Source organism: Cydia fagiglandana, chromosome 2 (assembly GCF_963556715.1).
Source record: "Cydia fagiglandana chromosome 2, ilCydFagi1.1, whole genome shotgun sequence".
NCBI classification, from domain to species: domain Eukaryota; kingdom Metazoa; phylum Arthropoda; class Insecta; order Lepidoptera; family Tortricidae; genus Cydia; species Cydia fagiglandana.
Window position 1 is genome coordinate 23,005,536 of NC_085933.1, and position 24,160 is coordinate 23,029,695.

The 24,160-nt window shown below is 38.3% G+C and overlaps 2 protein-coding genes across 7 annotated transcripts in view; one reads left to right on the forward strand and one right to left on the reverse strand.

Annotated features, from left to right (window-relative positions):
- LOC134678739 (uncharacterized) overlaps positions 1-24,160 on the forward strand; it is a 336,630-nt gene that overhangs the window by 14,633 nt on the left and 297,837 nt on the right. The window lies entirely within an intron of this gene.
- The window catches only part of LOC134678545 (multiple C2 and transmembrane domain-containing protein), a 143,762-nt gene that overhangs the window by 8,796 nt on the left and 110,806 nt on the right, over positions 1-24,160 (reverse strand). For 2 of the 6 annotated variants that reach the window (XM_063537144.1, XM_063537134.1), the window contains exons 1-8: positions 20,547-21,554; positions 19,062-19,162; positions 18,571-18,682; positions 16,525-16,679; positions 15,042-15,233; positions 2,391-2,542; positions 1,932-2,090; positions 375-561 (exon numbers count right to left, since the gene is read on the reverse strand). In XM_063537144.1, the coding sequence (XP_063393214.1) occupies positions 375-561; positions 1,932-2,090; positions 2,391-2,542; positions 15,042-15,233; positions 16,525-16,679; positions 18,571-18,682; positions 19,062-19,162; positions 20,547-20,664 (1,176 nt within the window). In that variant the 5' untranslated portion in view covers positions 20,665-21,554. Of the gene's footprint in view, positions 1-374; positions 562-1,931; positions 2,091-2,390; positions 2,543-7,111; positions 7,272-8,316; positions 8,958-13,649; positions 14,086-15,041; positions 15,234-16,524; positions 16,680-18,570; positions 18,683-19,061; positions 19,163-20,546; positions 21,555-24,160 lie in introns of those variants that run through there. The other 4 variants (XM_063537182.1, XM_063537172.1, XM_063537154.1 and 1 more) reach the window with 3 other exon arrangements.

The window sequence follows — 24,160 nt, forward strand, 5'->3', positions numbered from 1 at the left end:
ATGTTTTATTTTCATTGATGGCGAAATAAACAGCTATTCATCACGTTTTCTTTTTATCAGATGATGCCAAAGCGGCTATTTTAGTTGCGGTGTCAATATTACCTTGTCAAGGTCTAGGTTGATTCAGAATAGAAATAATAATGGGCCTCGCGTCTTCTGATAATGTGCCTACAATAATGCAGGACAACGTAGGTCGTGTGTGTGACCACTACCTAACGGGACCCAGGGTCTGAAACATTCTAGTTATTGAATTCAATCTTGATTTTTAATACGAGCAGGTAAACACAAATAACGCTGTATCCCACTAACTATATCGGACAAAGAACTAGCAAATAGCCTCGTCCTCTGAAAAAAGAGCGGACAATAAAACTTACGTATCTCTTCTCAATGATCTCAATATCTCTCGGGTTCTCCTTGTAGCTGGTGAGGTCTGTGATGGTCTCGCTCTGCGTGGTCCCACTGATTGTAAGCAGTAAGAAGATCTGTCCGTTCCCGTCTTCTAGGTCTTGCCACATACTGTGGGTCTTTTCGCGTTCTAGACGGGACAGATCTATTGTACACCTGAGAGGAAATAGTTATAATTTACTTAAGAAAATGGAACGTAGAAGAACGTACCGAAAGTAGTTTTTAACAGCCTAGATTTCAAATTAATGACGTCGAAAATATCAATGATAATAAGCTACACAAATAAAACTTTTGTCTCAAACATGCGCGGTAATATTTACTTTAAGTACTATTTTAAAGAAAACATCCTTAAAATATTACTCGAAAGCATCATTCAGCACGGCGTGTCGAGCTGTCTGTATTGGATTTTTGTAAAACATTATATTAGGTACAGAAGGAGTCCTGTAAAGTAGGCTTGAACCAGAAGACAAAAGGGTTATTTTGATGGCGGGTATTCATTCATCCATGTCTTCGCATTACAATACGGATGGTAGGTATTAAAGAAAACTGCAGATCATTGGTTTATCCTTCTTTCAGCTTGCGCGGAACGTATCATTTACCAAAAGAGGGGTAAAGTAAAATATTTCACAGTTTGGTCGTTTGTTTATTCATTTATTGTATTACGAACAACGTATGTCACCCCAGGGACTAGCCAAACAATGCACTATTGTTGTCCTGATCTGCATGATTTGCAGAAGTAATCAACAGTGACCTATTTTACCACATGGAAAGGCTTCGATACGGTAATTTCATCTAATCATAATTTAAATTTGGATTAGCTGGTTTTCCTCACAATATTTGTTTTATCGAAAAGCAACTGGTAAACATTTCCATAAGTTAAGAGTACGAGAAACTCATACAGGCCTATTCGGATTTCGAGATAATCACAAGATCTAGAGACGATTTAGAGATCAACTAGATCTACATTAGATATTGACTAGATGTGACTTGGATATCTAAGTCATAACTTGTCGAAATCGTTCAAGAGGACCTCCAGAATCGCGGAAAAGTCAAAATTGACATACCTACGGCCCTATTCTAACTTTAACACTAGAGAACATCTAGAGATGAATAAGATACGATATCGAGAAGATAGTCATTTGTAAGTTAGATATGTCAAATTTGACGTTTCCGCGATTCTGGAGGTCCTCTTGAACGATTTCGACAAGTTATGACTTAGATATCCAAGTCACATCTAGTCGATATCTAATGTAAATCTAGTTGATCTCTATATCGTCTCGAGATCTTGTGATTATCTCGTTTCCCGAATACGCGTGTTAATCTATCTTACAAATATCTTTGAATAATCCATATCGTAACTTGTTGAAGTCTAGTAGAAATCTAATTCATTTTCAGAATCGAGCCGATAGCATACTAGGCAGGGCGGGGATGGCGGGATCCTAGGGACAAGAACCACCGATTTGAAAGGACAGTATACGGTAGACAGTATAGGACGTTTTTGGATTGATATGATGATGATAACCTACCTTCCCAGGAAGTCGTCCTTGGTCTGTTTGTCCTTGTCCCACACAGTGACTTCTAGTATCTGCTCCTGATCGTCGTAGAGATGCAGGTCGAACTGCTCCAACCACGACGGATGTAAGGACTTCCATACAACCTTGCTTTTGTATTTCTCGTTACCTAACCTGGAACCATAAAGATAAATGTTCATGTTCAAATCAGGAGGTATTTGGCTAAGGTAACCCACCTGCCTGCAGATTTGAGCCTTAAGCCATTCATTCACTTCTCTGTTGTGTTTTCATTAATGCTTACCTAAATTTTATAATTGACAAAGATCGCTAGACCTCGTGACCATGCAATGTCCATGGCCGCGGGGACGTTTTTGGCTTCCACAAGCATTACTACTTACACTAACCTAACCTATCTCCAGATTTGAGCCTTAAGCCTTCTTTCACATCGCCATCGTGTCCTTAAGTAATGCTTACCTAAATTTACAATAAGGGTCGCTAGACCTCGTGTCCATATCCATGGCCGGGAGATTCTTGGCTTCCACCAGCACGATGGTGACCACCGAGCTCCAGATCTGAGCCTTAAGCCTTTTGTTCACGTCGCTCAGTCGCGTGTTCTTTAATAGATACTGGAAGCAAAAAATAGCCAAATCTTAAACCTATAAAAGTCAAAGATTTGAGGACGTGTTGCTGGTGGCTTAATTACATTGATATTATATGAAATTCTCAAAATATAGGAAATTCGTTTATAAATTTTTAAATTATTTTAAATTTACCGATTAGGTACATGCGAATAGGGGAGGTAGGAGACCATTGGGCAGTCGGGAGACTCTGGCACTCCCTTGTAATAAGTCCCGATTTACAAGGGAGTGCCTGAGACTCCCGACTAATACCCAATAGTCTCCTACCTCCCCTAGATACACGTAAGAGGAATGAAAAGGAGTCATTGTTGGGAAATATTAGCACAAAATAAGCCGTTTCAATTACTTTTGTAACTTACAAACATTATTAAAATAATTCCTTATTAACAAACATTATTAACCTATTCCATTATTAGCCTAGTCCCGAAGTCACCCCTCCAAGCTTTGAAGAGGTTCACCAAGCCATTATGCATCTCAAGAACAACAAGGCTCCCGGCATTGATGGGCTCCCATCCGAAATCTGGAAGAACTGTGGTAGCACTGTCCAATCAAAAGTTTACGAGCTTTTGCTAAGGATATGGGAACTAGAAGAACAGCCACAAGAATGGAACGTAGGTGTTATCTGTCCTGTTCATAAAAAAGGCTCAAAAAAGAAGTGCGCAAACTACCGAGGAATTGCCTTACTCACAACAGCGTACAAAATTCTGTCCAACGTGCTGCTAAAGAGGCTGGAACCGTACGCCGAAAGAATCCTAGGGGACTACCAATGTGGTTTTCGAAGAAATCGCAGCACGACGGATCAGATCTTCTTGCTTAAGCAACTAATGCAAAAGAAGTGGGAGTACGCACAAAGCATTCACTCATTGTTTGTGGACTTCACAAAGGCCTATGACAGCATAGACAGAGGTACTCTATACTCCATTCTTATTCATTTTAACATCCCCAAAAAACTAGTTGCCATAATTACTGCAGCAACTAAAGAGAGCAGAATGCGAGTCAGAGTAGGGGGTGAGCTGTCTGAAGAATTCACGGTTATGACCGGCCTAAAGCAAGGGGATGCCCTATCGCCTGTGCTCTTCAATCTAGCCCTAGAATATGTTGTCCGGAAAGTTTTAGTGTTGGACATAGGGGTAGAGCTGAACGGCAGGCACAAGGTGGTGGGGTACGCAGATGACCTGGCGTTATTAGGGGAGAGCCGTGAACAGGTAGCGGAGGCAGCTAGTGTCCTGGAACGAGAGGCCTCTAGTTTAGGTCTCAGGATCAACCAGGCAAAAACTGAATACCTCCACATGAAACGTTACAAGAATACACGCATCCAGCGTGATAGTCTTCATGTTGGGGGTACCGTCTACCGTGGAGTTGAGAAGTTTCGGTACCTGGGATGCACTGTTACCGACACAAACACCAGAGAGGAGGAGATCAACATACGCATCCAAAACGCCCTGCGGTGCAGTGCAGCCCTCCACAAAGTGTTGGTGTCCAGGCTTCTCAGCAAACATACAAAGTTACGGATATATAAAACCGTTATACGGCCTATCCTAATGTATGGCTGTGAGGCCTGGTCCCTAACACTAAAAGAAGAAGGTCAGCTCCTGGTAGCAGAGAGAAAAGTTTTTCGCAAGATCCTGGGACCTATTCAGAGAGATGACGGCACCTGGAGGATCCGGAAAAATGCCGAGATCGAGGAGTTAGTGGCCGAACCCAATATCATCGGCGAAACGAAAGCGCACAGACTTCGCTGGTTCGGTCACCTACTCAGAATGGGAGAGGATCGGGCTGTCAAGAAGGCGTTCTTGGGACGACCGACTGGTAGCCGTCCAGTGGGTCGGCCCAGGTATCGCTGGGAAGACAGTGTGGCGGCGGATCTGCTTCAGCTTCGCGTCAGTAACTGGCAGGAAGCTGCACAGGATCGGGACAGGTGGCACGCTCTCGTTTCGGAGGCCAAGATTCTCTTTGGATCGCTGAGCCAAAATAGTTAGTTAGTTATTAACCTATTAGTTAGGGAGGCGAGGTAGCTAAATGGTGTAATTCAACGGCGCCGTCGAGACCTATCAAAATCGAAAGATAAAATAATTTCGAAAAGAAAAGCTCGCGTATGGCAAAAACCATTTTAGCGGTGGGTTTGGCGTGTACGGTTTTTCAAAAATGTTTATCTACGAACATATCATTAACGATCTAAAATGCATTCAGAAACCATAGGAAATGACCAGCATTATGACAACCAATTTTACTATGAGTACTTTCTTATCTGTGGTAGTAGGTAAAATCTGTACTTTAAAGTTATAACTTTATAGATTTTTGTAAGGTTATGAGTTTAAATTTGGAACAGCTGTCAAAACTCAAGTGGGTGTCTATTCTAGTATCCATAGATATTAAAACAATTATCGATACGAAACGTCAATTCAGTATATTTTTTTAATATAAACCGTACGACACTTTATCTCGAGTGACATGAGAATAGAGACTTCATTCGTTTGTCTATGAATTAAAAAAAAAACCACAGATGCGTGACATGTGTGAAAAAAGTTTTCATTTACCGCCATTTCACGTACAGTTTATCTTTTAATTAGTTTTAGGTATAAAATTAATTTGTTTCGTTGTTTCTAAATAAGTTTTAAGCAAAAGTTTCATATAAAATGAGTGCTAAAAAGATATTTAAGAAGACGGCACCTCTTAAATCTGCGAGTTCCGCCAGAGAGCAACGATGGATGTCGACTGAAATATGAGGTTAGTGAATATATAAAAGAAGGTAACTATATGTGTGTAGATAAAGTAGTGTATGTAACTGTACATAATTAGGCATTAAAACACTCGTGTGATCCTTTTAAGAAACTCACTTCGTTCGTTTCTTAAACCCACACTCGTGTTTTAATGCCTTTCATTATGTAGCAGTCACATAAACTACTATATAAAAAACAGTTACTTGGGCATTCTCGAGCGCGTCAGATATTCATACTACGTATGCCCCGAGTGCCTCTGATAACAACGGTATACTAATCTGCCGGTTTGCGTGGTGGGGGTAGGCATATAAAGTAGTCAAAAATGCAAAAAAAAAAAATTTACTCGAGCGCGTCAGATTTTCGGAAGGGGTGTTAAGTAGGCCCCAAGGAAGCTTCCTTTAAAAAAACTGACGATTTCGGCGTGACGATAAGTTGCGATGAATTTTTGAAAATGCAAAAAAAAAAGTTTTTTTGAAATACTCGAGCGCGTCAGATTTTCATAGGGGAGGTTTATCTCGGTATCCTGAAAGCATATTTTTTTAATCTGACAAAAATGTTGGTGGGTTCTCTTAATCTGACCGATTTTATGATGCTTCAAGTCAAAAAGTTTTAACTTTGGACAAAAATGTAAAGAGACCTTTTTTGTGTAAAATAAAATTACCTTTTTTGTTTATTTAAACTTTTTTTTTGTAAAATGTATCGTTCGCGACTTATATGCCGCAACGCGTTCTTAGGAAGACGAAATGGCTCCTCCACACTTCCGGTCATGCGGAAACCGGCAGATTTTGTATTTTTAGTAAGTTTTAGATTATATTCTTCAAAATAAAAAATAAAAAAATCGCGCTCGAGAATACCGGATTAACGTTTTTTTTTTACAAGTTCGCGACCCTATAACTCGGCGGCGTCAAGGACTTATCGTCAGATTAGTTAAATTTAATAGTCTTTAAACACTAAAATCAACCCCCAATATCTTAATCTGACGCGCTCGAGTATTTCAGACTATCCATTTTTTTTTACTAATCTGATCGTCTATCCTAGGCGCGCGTCACTACATATAGAGCTAAATACTTTACAAGGTTGTTCTATTAGGTCTAAGGTATCTCTCATATCTTAAACTGCCACGCTCGAGTATTGCCGAAAATTCCCCTATTCGCCTCCCTAACTATATAGTTGGTCAAGTTACAGGAAGTTAATTACGATAATGAAGTCGGATTAGTAAAACCTCGAAAACAGGATAAAAAATGTTAATAAGAACATTTACAACAGTAAAAATTACACAAGTAAGTTGTTGTTAGTAACCTATGTTTATTATCATGTACAATTATACTACTAGTATTCATGTAATCTAGTTTTTATGCCGTACAATTTTTCCACATCTTTGCTATCGTTAATGGAATTACTTTTAATTTTTAAAAACCCCTATGGAATTAAAAAAAGCAGTATGGAATGGTTGCTTAAAACAACAATTTTATTTATCCATGCTGGTGCATATAAGTGCAGTACATACTTTACGGACCATGCGTGTTAGTATGTACTACCAACCAACCTCGCTGCACTGTCAATCATCCTGGCTTTTACCCTTTCGAAACCTTGGCGGCTCCTTAGCCAGCCTCAACATTTATTTTAAATTAAAAACTTCAGCATAATAAGACGGAAAATGCACCTCAATCATCTCTCAATGAAAAGGGGAGATCTCGCTATTTCCAACACCTCACGGGAACCCTAACCACACTTCCAGGGCCTCAGTTTACTCAGAGATGACCCAGAATATTCCAGGTCTTGATTATCCACAACATCCATGCATGTTAATACCACCCACACCCACAATCCGCAGTACCCTATGCAGCCTGTCGCCTTTTTCCTTCAGCCGAGGGAACCGGTTGCCGAGCCGCTCGATCAGCTCCGTGCAGGTGGTGAAGGCAGGTGGAAGTTCCAGGTGGTTCTGCAGCTCTAGATGTGCGCCGGGCAGGCTCCCGGAGCGGGGGCGCGGTCCTGGTCTGAGAATAAGATTCACTATTCAACATTAATGTGTAAATAGGACGCAGAATATTGATTTAGTGCCAGTTGCACCATCCGCATTTGACAGACTGATCAACGTCACCCGGCGCGCCGCGGCAATTTACTATGAAACTTTCCATACAATAAAATTTTGCGAACTCTTTACCGATAACAAACAGTTTATGCAACCGGCCCATAATGCAAGAAGATTAACATAAACAAAATGATTCAGCGCTTGCCTTAAATGATTTCGAGTCAGGTGTCAGGCCGCAGAGCCTGCCCTCCAGCTTCCTCAGCCCCCAAATCCACTGTATATTAGGTATTACTCATATCACATATGATTACCAGAAATACCTAAAGTGTCCTCAGTCCTGTTAGGGTTTTACATAAGCTCTATTTTAAATGTAACTATACTAGAGAATTGTAAAATATGTCTTCACATTTTTCATTTAATCTTTAATGGAAATACCAGCTAATTGCATTTATAATTGTTTTACTTTAGAACATAAAAACATATGTATTTACAATATGATTTCCACCTGTCATTGCCACCTTTAAAGTTTAAACCTCCATGTTTTATCGTAAACCGGCGCACCAAATGAAGCTAACGAGTTTATTAACGATGCATTGCATGCCATAAACAATTTTGTGCGTGCATCCATACGACTCGATACAAAGGTGACTCACGTCACATCAGAGGGCATACCGAGAACACCGAACTTCGCAAATTTCGGGCATCTTTCTTTCTTACTCCATGTAGTACCTAATTATAGTGACAGATTTACGAACTTTGATGAAAAGCCGGAACCAGGCCAAACTAAAGCCGGTTTTGGAAAATTATAACTTAAATAGGTTTTTTTTTTAAAATAAAATAAAGAGAACTGAAGTTTTCAATTTTCTAGTCAGTAGGTACTTACTCGGAAATACCGGCACTAACGTGGATATATCGGGAAGCAGACGTTATAATATCTCTCAAACCATGATAATTTTGTCAGCCAAGCGCTACATGTAACGCAAATAAAATAGGTAAATCGAAATTCTTACCTGGCATCTTCAAAAAGGTCGCGGGAAGCACAGGAGTCACTAGATCCTTCACATTCATCACTGTCAAACGCCAAATTAGTCGCCGATATGCTTCTTCTCGTAAAGAGGACATTATTTCTTTCCATCTTTATAAAACCCTCACACGCCTTGATTGGCTCCATTTCTGTCGCCTCAACACATTCATCAGCATGATCGACTACGAATCGAGGTATCGATTTTTCCCTCTCGTTGGAGCTTATCGATAATTTATCGATGGAATTAGCATCATCTTCTCTTGAACTTCGATCTCCATCGAGCGAGTTCTTTTCACTCGATATGTGGGAAACGAATCGCGATAGTTTCGATTGTTCTATTTTATTCTGTACGCGGTCCTGGATATCTTCTACTTTGTCTTGTATCTTCTCTTGGATTCTGATGAGGCGATTTCTCAGGCGATCCATTTGGTTTTCTTTCTCCATTTTTAAATTTTACTCACAGTTTTTGAAGATTCAATGAGTTAGGTAGAATATTCAGCTGCTTGCACAGCATGCATTGTTGTAATTATTTTTCATTGTAAATATTTAGATTCTCCCTCATTGAATAGGTCATTATCTAGTCGGCATTGAGTGCTATGCAAATAAGCGGCTATAATTTTATATAATTGAAGACCAACAAGCGTAAAGTAAACAAAACGCGCTGATATATTTACTAATCCTAATAAAATTAGTTACTACCTACATATTTACAGATTTACTGTTTATGCTAAATGGTGATCATTAATGTCGTATGTAATAAGTAATAATCAAAAAATGTAAAGTAATGTTTTTGTTTCAGCGCTCACTTTGTAAATATTGTAAATATTTAGTTTTAAGTTATATAAGTTTCTCATATAAGTGAATTGTAAAAATTCTTTTGAGAAATAAAGATCTTTGAACCGATAAATAGGTATTATAAATAGAATAATATTAGAATATGTACCTATTTAAGACCACAGTGTTCCATTTGAGGAGTCCCTGAGGAATCTGAGGATATAATGTAACGTTCAAATCCATTCGTCTTTAAATAAAATTAATTAACAGGATCCCCCTGGGCCCCCTAGGGTTAAATGTTATTTACCTATATTATGAAATAATTTACACTGAATACAAATGACGTAGGTACGGTAAAATTAATGTAGGTACTAACTCTGCAGGGAAATTTGCATGCGTATGTAAAATGCAGCTCTGACACAGTTTTATAGATTCCGTTTTTAATTCGCAAGTTTTTTTGTTTAATTTTGTTATATGACAGCATAAAAAAAAACATTACTAAACACATATAATAATATAGTTCGTTGTAACAACTGAACTGTCGAAGATTGAAAACGCCGATGGCCCAAAACTACGTAAGTAAGTACTTTGAAATTCTTGAAACTGATGTTTTACTCATGAATTGAACTGCAATTGACTCTCTTCCTTAAAGATGGTAGGTGAGTATGATCACATGGCTGTTTACTAAGAACGAGTATTTCTGGAATGTTTAGAGAACTATAACAATTCATCAATCGATACCACCTAGTTTTGGAATTCCACGTAAATATTCTAACACCTGAATTATTCAATTGCGAATCGTACTGTTAGAGAATAAGGTGTGTAATTGAATGAGATTTAAAATGTATTTACTGCTTTAAGCTAAGTACTACAGTATTCATCCTTCGGAATAACTGGTACCACTTTGCTTTTTTTACGATTTTCGCAAAACTAAAACTATCTGTCGATTTTATGTTTTCGCAAAACTAGTCTGCTAACTACAGCTGTAAATATTATTCTTAGCATCATTATTCGATTCTTCTTTGTTTATAAAAACATCAGAAGGAGTACTGAAAGATTTAACACTAACTATATACTTCTATGAGTTTTAGATGCCTGAAAATTTGTTCAATATTTCAATTGTTTTCCCGCCAAGTGATCTGTCAAAATTATTAAAAGAAAACCTTATGTGTCATTTTCAAGGTTTCATTTCAGTTTATATATCGAGCTCAATTTACAAGCCAGTGACGATATAAGTAGGTATATCTTCCTAACATATTTGTGACATTTCCTGAGTTAATGCTACAGTAGACCCTTCCGAGAACAACAAAATCGAAATTTCATAATCTGCTTAAAATTGTTCTAAATCGTTTACACGGCTAGATACTTTCAGCTTTCCCGCGTGTGAAAGTTGCCATACAAATGTTGCTGTCACTACGATATTCGATAAAATCTCGTATACGGTATACGGGAAAAAATTAAAGCCCTGTGAACCTAGTCTATCTCTCGTACATATTCGAGCTACGTATTTTGTCTGTCCCTCGATTAATTAATTTTGCAAGAGCGATAGAGAAACAGTAACGCTGCTGAAGTCGCTATCCGGATGTAACATTAAGTATTACAATCAGCTATCGTAATTGTAGGTAGCGTGTCTGGAATCCACGAGGGACTACATACACGTACACATGTCCATTTGTAAATTGACACGGCTGTAATTGAATAGGTAGAGTTAAAAAAAAAACGACACATTTGTGTACTGATGTTGAAAATATTGTTGGTAGTGGCGGATCAATTTTTGTTACAAATTAATGACAATGCCTATTGTGAGATTTTCTAATTAATTATGGTGATATTTTTTGTTTAACTGTCACTCTGTAGCTTAAGTTTTACATGTGATGAGTATATTAAATTGTACCCCTATAGCAAATAACCAATGGTAAATATATTTAGGCTATAAATGGTTATGTACGATGAACACTACGCAGAGAACTGTATAAGACAATCTTTATCAATAATCTTCACAGATCACTTTTACAAACTATGACATCTTTTGTTAATACCGAGTAACATCATGACGTCACTGTCTAGAGTCCGTCATCTTACGTCAGCTAAAGTGTTATCTAAAACGGAGTTATTCCGGGTTCACATATATAACATAACATACGTCAAATTGTACAACCGTACCAAATATAAGATGTTTGAATTGTTTAGCATCGTAGCTATGTTAGACATAACATAATAGACATAATAGTTGTCAATCACACGTCACGCGCCATACTATCGTTTTGACAAAATAGTACGAATTTAAATAATAACTAGCAACTATAAATAAAATTAAGGCTGACTATTCTAATTTTACAACCTGTTATTTAACTTGCAATGTTCGTAACTATGTAAGTTGTCTTCAAATGGAAAACTATTTTGGACTCCTTTGTTGGTAAATAGGTTCCCAATCGAGCTTCGTCAATTTGGCATGCTTGTGAAAAACCGGTGATAATCTGATAATGCTATTTTATGAGTATTTTATCACAAGCTTTTATTTAGCTTGCAATGTTTGTACGTAAGCATGTATGTTCGGGTCAAACTCAAACAAAATTTTAGGCCCACTTCCCATTATTCGATTTAGCTGAAACTTCACATGCTTGCGTAAGTTGGCTGACAATGCAATACCTATTATGGTACCATCATCGATCTGATTGGATCTGGGATACGAGTATAAACATAAAGATTAATATCAAGTTCTAGTACATGCTTACATACAAATATCACAAATAGGTACCTATGGTACCTGATCTAAAGCACTTTAGAGCTAATGTTAGTCACTGTAAATAAAACTGCGACCATAAGTAGGTACATTATCTCTATAACGGGATGTTTGTTCACTGAAGCGTAGTTTAACTGTGTAGTACTTTACTTAACTATAGCTATAGGTAAAAAGATAGATAACCCTTTACAGACGCTTGTAATTAGCTAAGTACCGGCTGTGTGTATCGACTGTGATCCAACAACCAATCCAAAGTTAAGAGTTACTATTTCTAAGCTAATATTATTGCTGACTGTACACATTTAACTAACATCGACACATTTTAATAAGTACAAACAGCAACACTCCTAACTGTACATTGGTGGACCTTATTACAAGAGGCAGAAGGTCCACCAATGTACAGTTAACAGTGTGCGATGGTATAAATATTGCAATGCCAATGCATTAGATCTATTTTACCAAAGGTTAATTATTGTGTTGCGTCAAATGTGCAATTAATGCGATACATTTGATACTTCGAATGACGTAAATAATTTGGAGAATTTGCCATTTCCTGACCTGATTTCCTATTTTCCTAAATACCTGCAATGGCTCACATGTCAGTAATAGGTACAATGGTACATATGTATTATGAGCGTGACCTACGTCCGCTAATTGCTTAGGGCATTACACAGTTACGTTACTTTATTATATTTAATACATTGTTCTTCCATAAATCTTTGTCATAATTGTGGTAAATTAGGTATTAATTACCTACTAATAAATACCTACATGTTATTGGAAACAAAACAGTAGGTAAGTAAGTACACAGTCACTGTTCGTGTGGCAATTTCATTAGCGACTCATTTCGTGAGTCGCTAATGGCAGGTAAGTTACCAGAACGCGTGTTTAGGCAGTTTCCTTAAAAAGGTGTCGTAAGTGACAAATTCTTAGCCGTTTGAGAAAAAGAAATGTAATTAATATTTCGTATTTGTACTGTATTGCCTCATCTCATCCAATATCTGGAAGATTGACTTGGTTAAACTGCCACTCCCACCGTAAATGACGACATCGCACTTACAACTGGTGTTTTGCAGGTGTCCATGGGCGACGGTAATCGCTTACCATCAGGCGATTCGTCTGCTCATTTGCCTTCCTATACCATAATTATAAAAATAACTTTTTTCCGCAAATCGTAGGTATGATTACCTAAGTCTCTTTTGTAGACTACCTACCATACCTGCGAATGGCGTAAAAAATAAACAAAACAAAACCACAGATTTTGTTGATCAATGCCGGGCCTACTCAGGTAAACTAGTGAGCCCATTATTCCCTCCTTTACGGAAACAATTACAAGATAAGTACTTACTTAAGTTTTTTCAGGTATATTTATATGAACCATTAATAATTTAATAAAAACATTATGTTAAATTGCATCGTAGAAAAATCCCTTATAGTTTTATTTTATTATACATACCTACATCGATTTAACCTAAACACGATCGAAGTAAATATACAGTATTAAATCATGCAATAAACTAATGTAAGAGGAGACAGGTGACAGGTCAAACTAGAAAATAGCCCTCGTGCGTTGCGTATGTCCCAAACTCCCAACCTACCACATTCAGTGGCGGATTTGCAGTCTTTGCCGCCCTAGGCCCCAGGCCCTGTAGCCGCCCCTTTCAAGGCACCCATAATATTGACTACATTTTGAGTTATTTCTTGTTACCAGCAGCGAATATTTTGTCACAATTTGCCGCCCCTAAATATCTTGCCGCCCTAGGCCCGGGCCTACAGTGCCTTAAGGCAAATCCGCCACTGACCACATTAAGTAATTGAGATTTTATCTCAACCGTTGCACAAACACGAGATAGTTACTAAATGCAGTGCACTATCTGTTACGCTTGTTGGTCTTCCTAATTACAACTGCAGCATATTTCATACACCTATAGCACGAAATACGCCTCAAATACCGACGCGCACAGTCACAAAAACTCCACAAAACACCATAAGTTATTGGCAAAAACTTTTAATCAATCCAGATTCCAGTCTTCAGGAAATAATGTAATACCAAAGTTAAAAAAACGCACTGGCTCATAAGAATAACCGTTAACACAAATGTTCCAAACCTAAACACGTTTTTTATCACTCGCGTTGTTTATTTACTTTTCGAACAAGGTTATCTTTAACTTTTTAACTCCACAGACGCGTGCGCCGGTCTTGGCGCGCGTTAAAGACTGGCATCGTATACAGGCAAATAAACCGAGCCAATAAGATGAGTAACTAGTAACTGGTATAGTCTGTGGCAGCGTTGCACGCAATTGGCACATAACAAAAGTTTATTACACAAGTGAAGGTCGTATTGTCACTTTTTATGGGTTAACCGTAACACAGACACACACTACTGATAACAGAAAAGCTGGATAAGTCGAAGTGAGTTCGGCTTTTTAATATGTACAGTCACAATCAGATATCAGAGCACCCAAGGTGCTTAAAAATATCTAAACATGCAGCACTTTAACGTCTTGATCATAGAGGCTTTGTTCTGATATTTGTGAACACCTTGACCGCTCTGGCCCCCTAGCCAAGGTTACAATCGCTATCGCTTCGACAACGAAAAGCATTATGTATCTCTATCACTCTTCCCCATTAGTGTGACAGTGACAGTTGCGTTTCGATCGCTACGGAGCGTTAGCGATTGGCATTTTGGCTACGCGGCCTGTTTTATCTGATGGCGGCTGTACATGGTTTAGTGGTCATTGATCTCTCAGCCCAGAGGTAATCCAGCCGAATCACCGGCCTCTGATAAAACTACGTCACAGTTGGTCAATCATTCAGGTCGTTGTTTAACAGGATGGTAGTGTAGTAATTCGCAATCAAAATCAATTTTATGAGCATACATCCTCTTTCCAGATATATGCATGCCGATCAAATTCAAGTACCGAGGGTATCTATAAACCTATGCTATCAATTAGCACCAGGTTCCGTGTGGCCCTAGGTCGCAAGTCTTACCAGGGGGCATATCCAACATTACAATCGTACATGACAAATGCCGAAGGCGTGTTAAGATATTTGAGAGCACCTTGCCTGCTCCGGTCCTCCTGGTTAAGTTGAGCACGCGATCTCCCCATCTGTCCCCTCTCTGTCGTACTGCTTGTTGGCATCCCGTAGATACAGCAGCAAGTTGAGTATGTGATGTGCGGGTGGCACCTTACCTGGTCTTTGTCCTCCTGACTCTTCGGCCATAAAGTGACGTTGAGCACGATCTCCCCCATGTCATGCTGGGGCTTGTTGGGGTCCCGCAGACACAGCACCAGGTCCTGGGTCCGGCCAAGCTCCAGGGCAGTGAGGTCCAGGTGGCAGGATCCCATGAAGTCGTCTTGTAGGCCCCAATCGTAGTCGAACACCTGGGAATATGCGTTTGTATTGAAGTGGCTGGAGACTTCAAGGTTGAGTAACAGGAAAGTATCACTACTTATAGGTAGATAAAGTCAACACAAGGGATTTTTATGTCATTCAGGGTTCTTGCTAAAATGGAAATTCTGTAGTGAACTTCTACTTGCGAGGGTTCAATATCTTAGATATTATTACCTATATCTAGATATCTACTCATATCTTAATGGTATTTTAAAATTAGACTAGCACTTAGGTACTCTCCCGATAGGAATGGCTATGAGTGGTGCAAGTAGGACGAGATCTATAAAATTGATTGGCTTCAATAAGCGGGCGTTCGGGCGGAGGGGAACTCATAGAAAAGTAATTTCGCGAGCACTGTTATTGATAAACTTCCTTTGGAACTTATTCTTGGTTACTTTTCCTACTTTTGATTAACTTAACGGCTTATTAGAAGATGAATTAGCCATGCGTATTACGTATCGGCTTTTGATAAGTTCTGTTTACTTGTTGACTGAAAACCTTCATAGTTAAGTCCCTAGGAAATTCTTCTGAAACTGTACCGTGCATTTCAGAAGAATTTCGAAGCATTTTTTCGTCTATTTTTATTTCAAATTGATTCCATTGATTACGGAAAACATTGTTACGGTAATCCGCTCAAAGTTTACGTAGCTATAAATATTACGTAAACATTTTCGAGTTTAATAGCCACTGAACACATTAGACGTCTCATTATTTTCAGATTTGACTCATTACAGCAGCATTTATTGTGTTACTGTGGCTATGATTTTTTTTTGTTATAGTACAATCATTCACATCGTCATCTGGCATTTCTAAAACCTAATTGCACAGCATAATATTGACATCAGTAATTTCAGAGTGTTGCTGAGTGCTGTTAGTACAGATACCCTCTTTTACTGTTGTACCGTGCGCGTTGGAGGGTCTGTGGTCTGCCATCTTGTGGCCTGAATCGGTAACATAAACATTACGTACCTACATTGCCAAAGCAAGTGCTGCCATTTACCATTCTGGTACGTTTTCTTGTGCATAGTAGGTTCTGCCATCTTATGGGCTATATCGGAAGCATAAACTCCACATTAACGCCTCGCGATATAAAGCTGACGGCTCATGTGCTGCACCCTATAGAGAGTATAGAGTATAGTTCATTCACGCTCCCTATAGTGCTCGGCAGCAAACAAACCAATTCTGAAATTCTGATTTCTGACCGTACAAATACCTACGGTTTCAATATAGGCTTGCTGGCTGCCAAGGATCATAACCATTTACGAGTCAAATCATACCCACCTTAATCTGCACCGGCTGAAACGGATCCTCAATAGGCACCGTGAAACACTCGTCCCACACGGGATTCAGGTCCCGGTACACGATCTTGGACTTGTGCAGCAACCGCCCCCCCACCTTGAACTTGACGTACGGGTCGCTGGTGCCTGCCAACAAGCCTGGGGTTGGGCGTAGCCAATAGTTAGAAGAAGCGAAATTAAAGAATAAGGCCGCTAACGTCTACGGGTATACTAGCTAAACTTTCAATAAGATCCAATTTTGTTCTGTTACTGTTGAAAAGTTTTTTTGTTTAATAAAAGATATACTAGTTCTAAATTTGGCAGTTAGTAACTTTGCCAAGTCACTACTTTGGTATGCATAGTACCTAATTGTATTATTATTTATGATTCTAATTATAATGAATTGATGGTAAAAGGAAAGAATGAAATAATACAATATAGGAATAAGTAAGTACTTTAATTATTCTTGTAATGTCAGTGTCAACATTGGATAATAATTGTAAATTTGTAATACATACATTGTTTTACGATTATTGTTAAAACAATTGGTCATAGGTATCAGTTTAAATGTAGATATTCAAATCATTACGAATCTATTACCTAATCAAATCACCGTAGTTTTATCATTAAAAACATAAAATAACGATTTTAAAATAGGTATAAATTTCGCCGATGACAGATCAATTAAATGCATGACTGCATATATACTGCATAGGTCCTTTTGATTTGAATTTCCACAAATAACTATGTAGGTAGGTACCTACATATTAAAAACTATAGGTATAAAAGTTACTAAGATTACCTACAGCTAAGCTATAAGAATTGCAATAAAAATTAAAACATGCAAATGATAAAAAAAAAAAAATGATACTTAAAAAAATAGAATGTGAAGTGTAAATAATATATTGATGAAAATATGGTGTATTCTTATAATATATTTGCAGCTAAAATAACTACCTATTGTGATTAAAATATAAATAATGAAATATTCTTACATTATATATTTCTCTCTGGTTCGGTTGCGGTGCTCAAATTTTTATATGGTTATAAAAATGCATGATGGATTGATTTTTCGTCTACTTTATAAAAAAGAAAGTTCAATAATAAATGTATTAAACCTTAGATTATATTAATATTTAATACATAGGTACAGTCAAGGAATTTAAATTCCGACCCATTTCGTACTTTGTCACAGTGACAATCAATATGAAAGCCGCTAGAGACCTCATACGGTTGTCACTGTGACAAAGTACGAAATGGGTCGGAATTTAAATTCCTTGACTGTACAACTGTCAAGATAATGTGAGAAAAAACATATTTTATTTTGTGTTGTATTTTCGAAAGTATAGTGCTTGAATGGCGAAAAGGCGCGAGTGTTCGTAGCAAAGTCATGTGATTGCATTGAATAAGTTTATAGGCGTTTATAAAGTTGTAACTAATTTCTGAATTTATGTTACATCTGTTCCAAAAACACAAGTTATGATAGTATATGCAGTATTATATTTTACATAATATGTCATTTCCGTTTCTACAATTATTTATTCTGCTTACAATTTTCGAGCCTTTAACTACATTAAAATTGTTAGAATAGGTATTAGTTAGAGTAATTAATTGCCAATTAAAGTTAACTTTTGTTTTTTTTTCTGTATAAATATGGCAACATTTTTTATAGCTGATGTTGTCAATGATTTAAACTTTAGATTAAGAAAAGCTTTGGATTAAGGTATTTGTATCTGTTTTCTTTTAATGCCCGAGGGTCTACCGCAAACCACGTTCGACGTGTTGCCACCCTGTCACACTTACGTATTACGAATTTACAAGTGCGACAGAGAGCCAATTAACATGTCGAACGTGGTTCGCGGTAGGTATTAATTCTTGATAGTAGACTCTGTTCAGATTATAGTGAAAATCTTTGCCACTCCATTGCTTTAGTGCGGAGAAATGCTGTGTGTATCGGCCTTTACACGCGCCCTAGCGTTAGTGAGAATGCGTGCCGGTATTCAGTGATCTAGTGAGTAAGAAGTGTGTAGTGTAGATAGAAGACACCCACCGTTCTTGTCCATAGCGACGAGGTTCTGCCCCCGCTTCAGATGTACCCTGAGCTGGAAGAACGAGTATTGCCGTAATAACTGCTCCCTGTGCCTTTGAGATTCATCTGGTTCCTGAAAAATATGAGATACTTACATCAGGAAAACGAAGTGTCAGAAACTTGTCGATTTAATTCTTGGAATAATTAAGTATGTAACAGCAGGCGTGTCTCACTCCGCGATTTCGTCGCTTTGCTACGTAGCTAAAAGTACATCCGTTCGACCCCAATTTTGGGGTTTGCCATAAGCCGCGCGTGGCGCTGTCACCACCTAGCGGCCATATCTGTTCTGATCGTAACAGACGCGTTTTGTTAGAGAGTGAGTCTTCTGTACCTAGTACTATTATTTATTCTGTGGTAACAGCTCCTAGCCGAAAACTATGGCAAAAATACCTTTAGACTACATTTCTAAGAACTCGGTCACCTAGGCAAGGAGGAGGTAAGTTGTAAGTTACCAATTGCAACAGTTCCGCTGGCGGTTGTCTCGGGTAGTGCGCGGGAGTTCCCGATGTCGACGGTGCCGGGTCCGTCGACACCTGCCGGTTCATCGATAGATCTGTCGACAAATGAATATAAAGTTATAACAGATATGTTGCAGATAGTTTTCAAAACAAGAATTTTCAGTTTTTTTATAGTTTTCTATAAAACACTGCTCATTATTTTCTAAATTTGATAAATTTTTGAGATATGACCACAAGCAAAGTTTCACAATTTAAAAAAAATCCCGTTGGTTTACGCTCCATTCTAATAAAGCATATAAAGTCAATATCGAAAAGACCGTCTATTAAGTGGCAAACAAACCTACCTAGCAAACCTAACTTTACAGCTTTATACCGGACTTTTAGTGAGTCTATTTAGGTATTAGGTAGGTACATGTTAATTAAAATAATTCTTATTAAAGTTATACCATCTCTTAATTCATAAGAAATTACATGGAATGATTTAGCATTCCCTTTGCCAACATTTGCCATATTATTTCTTCATCCAAGATGATTGAAATACCTCTACCTACTTTACTTATATCATATTTATTTTATCGAAGAACCCGATGGGCAAAAATGGAATTTAATCCAAACACAATCTTATACAACGTAATTTTTTTACAGAAATACCTATCATTCGTGAAGGAAAGTAATTGAAAAACCTGCCCTAGAGCGACGGAGAGTAAAGTAAATTAAAAAACCTCCGACGTAGTAAAAAGCCGTTAGTAGGTATTCTTCATACATATTTATTAATACCTAATTTAAATTCCCTAGAGGGGATCTGCTGATGGAAAAATAATTATAATGATTGCAAATTTGACGGTGAAAAATTTCTCCGGTTCCACTTAACGCTAGGTATATTAAAATGGATCTAATAAAACTTCAAGCTGCGCTGATTTTTGAAAAAAATATTCCCATACTGTATTATTTTCACTCGCCAATTTTAAACGTAAACGGTTACGAGATATATTATTGTTTCATTCATCATTACATTTCAATACACAATAACGTTCTCTGCTGAATTTTTAAACACGCAAATTCTTGATTTTAGCTTCTATTTTTCCTTCAACGCTGAACAAGTGAGTAGAAAGCGTTTGCATAATACACATTTGCGTTATGAAAACCTTGCGAATTGCTTTTATGTCCAGGGTGCTGTCGTAAATATTGACTATTTATATTTCATAAGAATCTCTAAATAATACTTCTACTGTTGTAGGTAGGTATTATTTATAAGTATCCAATGGATCTAGACTTGTCTAGACAGTTCGCCATTGCTCACAATACAGACCTCTTACTAATTTTATTACCTGCTAGCATTTTATTGGTCTCGGCACTCGACATCCTCCGCCACTTCCTGACTGTGAGCTTAAGTCTCTTCATCAGCACACAGTCGAGCAGCGCGCTGACGAGCCTCCGCCGCCATACTGTGCACATCTACTGTCTCCCATCCCTACTCACCCTCCTTCTTCCGGAAGAGGCGCATCCTCCGCCACCTCCTGACGGCGAGCTTAAGTCTCTTCATCAGCACACAGTCGAGCAGCGCGCTGACGAGCCTCCGCCGCCATACTGTGCACATCTACTGTCTCCCATCCCTACTCACCCTCCTTCTTCCGGAAGAGGCGCATCCTCCGCCACCTCCTGACGGCGAGCTTAAGTCTCTTCATCAGCACACAGTCGAGCAGCGCGCTGACGAGCCTCCGCCGCCATACTGTGCACATCTACTGTCTCCCATCCCTACTCACCCTCCTTCTTCCGGAAGAAGCGCATCCTCCGCCACCTCCTGACTGCGAGCTTAAGTCTCTTCATCAGCACACAGTCGAGCAGCGCGCTGACGAGCCTCCGCCGCCATACTGTGCACATCTGCTGTCTCCCATCCCTACTCACCCTCCTTCTTCCGGAAGAGGCGCATCCTCCGCCACCTCTTGACGGCGAGCTTAAGTCTCTTCATCAGCACACAGTCGAGCAGCGCGCTGACGAGCCTCCGCCGCCATACTGTGCACATCTGCTGTCTCCCATCCCTACTCACCCTCCTTCTTCCGGAAGAGGCGCATCCTCCGCCACCTCTTGACGGCGAGCTTAAGTCTCTTCATCAGCACACAGTCGAGCAGCGCGCTGACGAGCCTCCGCCGCCATACTGTGCACATCTGCTGTCTCCCATCCCTACTCACCCTCCTTCTTCCGGAAGAGGCGCATCCTCCGCCACCTCCTGACGGCGAGCTTAAGTCTCTTCATCAGCACACAGTCGAGCAGCGCGCTGACGAGTCGCCGCCGCCATACTGTGCACATCTACTGTCTCTCATTCACTATACATGTCGCCATTACCGGTTTGAGACGCATTGTATTGTAAACTTGATGAAATATCGTGTGATCATTATTTTCATTGAAATATGATAGTAAAGTGCTACAGCTAGACACATAATTATTTGCTACAGACATATCAATATAGATAGATTAATTAGGATTATAAACATAGACAATCGACTAAGTATTTTTTTATCGAGTTGGCGCACAGCAGTCTTCATCCAATACTTGACCTAATAAGTAGAAATTCGAACCATTATTGTATTATTACAATTGCTATTAACGTTATTCCGAGAAACGGTGCAAACACAACCCACTCAACAAACCTGGCATTAAAGCTATTTGTATTACAGAAAGCCTCTGCCAACGGTGGGCAAACACCATTAACTTTGCATGAATATAAAATGACACATAGTATTGTTGTGGTCAGTACGTTGATCGTATACAACATACTGGAAACAAATTTTATAACGTTTTTTTTAACAGAAGTGCATGCCACACTTAAACAACTAAATTAATGAAAGTTTATGTTTTTTATTATTTATTTTAACCTTCATTGCACAATACATGAAGGTACAAATGGCGGACTTAATGCCTTAAGGCATTCTCTGCCAGTCAACCAATGGGTCAAACCAGAAAGATTAAGTACCTAGGTGCGGTGTCTTTAAAGTACCTAAATGAATTTGTAAACAAGTTATGTAATGTATGTATGTATCCCTCTCGCGCATGAGAGGAGGCCTGTGTTCAGCAGTGGGACGTATATAGGCTGAAATGATGATGATGATGATCGTCGGATGACAAGCAAAAGTCACTATTAAGTACTATAAAAAATTTAAGTAATAATGCACTTTATTATATTTGTAACACGGTTTATTGTCCAATAATTTCAATGGTGTTATAGTTAGTGACTTTTGCTTGTCACCCGTATGTATGTAAACAAGTTAAGAAAGTTATGTCACAAGATGCATTTTGTTAGGTAGTAATAGGTTTTACGTAGGTTGGTGTATCAATGATCTTAGGTGCGATGTATGCGCCTGTGTGTTCGTTAAGTTTGATATCCTCTAGCCAGCCACGGATTAAAACTTCCAGATAAATTGTGTTTCTGTTCGTATGTAACATACTGATATCATCACAGTTAGTCGTCTGTGTCCACAACAAAAGAGCATCGCGTGCGGCCTGTCATATAAAATTCACGAACCGGACCGTCGCGTCATCAAGTAAATGAAGATAATTTGAAAAGCTTTTTCTTAACGTACTAAAGAAAAGCGGTTTTCTTATATTATTTACAATACAATTACCTATAAGCCACTAGGATGTATTATAAACATTTAGAAGTGCATTGGAAATCGCAGGTGTTATTACCATTATTGCGTAAAATGCTGTCAATCAAATATTGTCAATAGGGTTTCGAAATATAAAATAAAAGACAATCATGACTAAACTGATTTTATATCCAACGGAATTTTTCTCGCCCGGCATGGCTCGCGGGGAAGATTTATTGCTGTAAATAAAGAACTTTACTTGGATAATCAGGTGATTGGCTGATTTAAATATTAACTGCCACACTGAGAGAAAAGTACAAGAATAAAAATACACTTTGAATTACAAAATAGTTATTTGTTTTACAAGGGGGCAAAGTTGTTGTTTAACCGCTCGTGCTAATATTGATACCCGAGGAAGCGAAAGATTCCATACTTGAACCACGAGCGTAGCGAGTGGTTCGAAAAATGGAATCTTGAGCGTTGCGAGGGTTTCAAAGTACGAGGGTTAAACAAAATTTGCCCCCGAGTGAAACACAAAATTTTTCACCACACCAACCCGAAGCAAATAAGTATTAAATGTAAAATATCAAACAAAATCGAACCAAATCATATCCAAATGAATGTAATTAAATATGTAAGTATCATCCAAAATCATCATTTCAAAGTCAATTCTACCAGCAAACATAAGAAAACAACTGAAAATTTGCATTTGATTACTTTGCCTCACATGTGAATAAAATGCAACTTTGCTATTAGTTTTTGAAGTGCAAAGTAAGCCTTTTCGAGCTGGTGTGGTGAAAATAAACTTAATCCGGGGACAAGGAGAGTTGACTAATAGGAACAAATTGACTTTTGCAATTTCTATTAGTTCTTGCAATTTCTATCATCTGTTTGTTGAAATTATACTTATTTGGGATTACTGAGCTGTTTGTAGAAATAAATAAACTTTACAGAAATAGTGAAACGTCCATAATTATTACTAAAACTTCATTTTTTCCCTCAGTACAGAACTGCTTTTAATTCCTGGTGATGATTTTTCTCTCAGTGCATCGTGTTTCAATATAAACTTTTCATTTGTATTACTTACCTAGTAAGAATTTAAACATAATCGGTCCAATTGGCTTAAAATAACTTGGATAACACTTTTTTACATGCCAATTACTTAAGAATTAATCAACAAGTTTAGCACACATATTTAGACCTCGTTCGATTCTTAAAGCAGCTACGAAAATAACCAAAACAACGGTCAACCATACATTTTATGTAAATCCCCACCTGCTAACTAGACACGAAAAGTAGATTTTCCGGTTGTATGTTTTTTTTTATTCGATTGGGTATTAATTTCTATATACGAGTATGTAGTAAAGTTAGGTAGGTACTATACGTCACCATTATTATACCTATGTACTTACTAACGTAAATCGTAATTTGCATCCGATAGCCGCTTCTTAGATATCAGTGTTATCACATTGCTACTACTAACTACTTATTATAAGTTATACTCGTAAG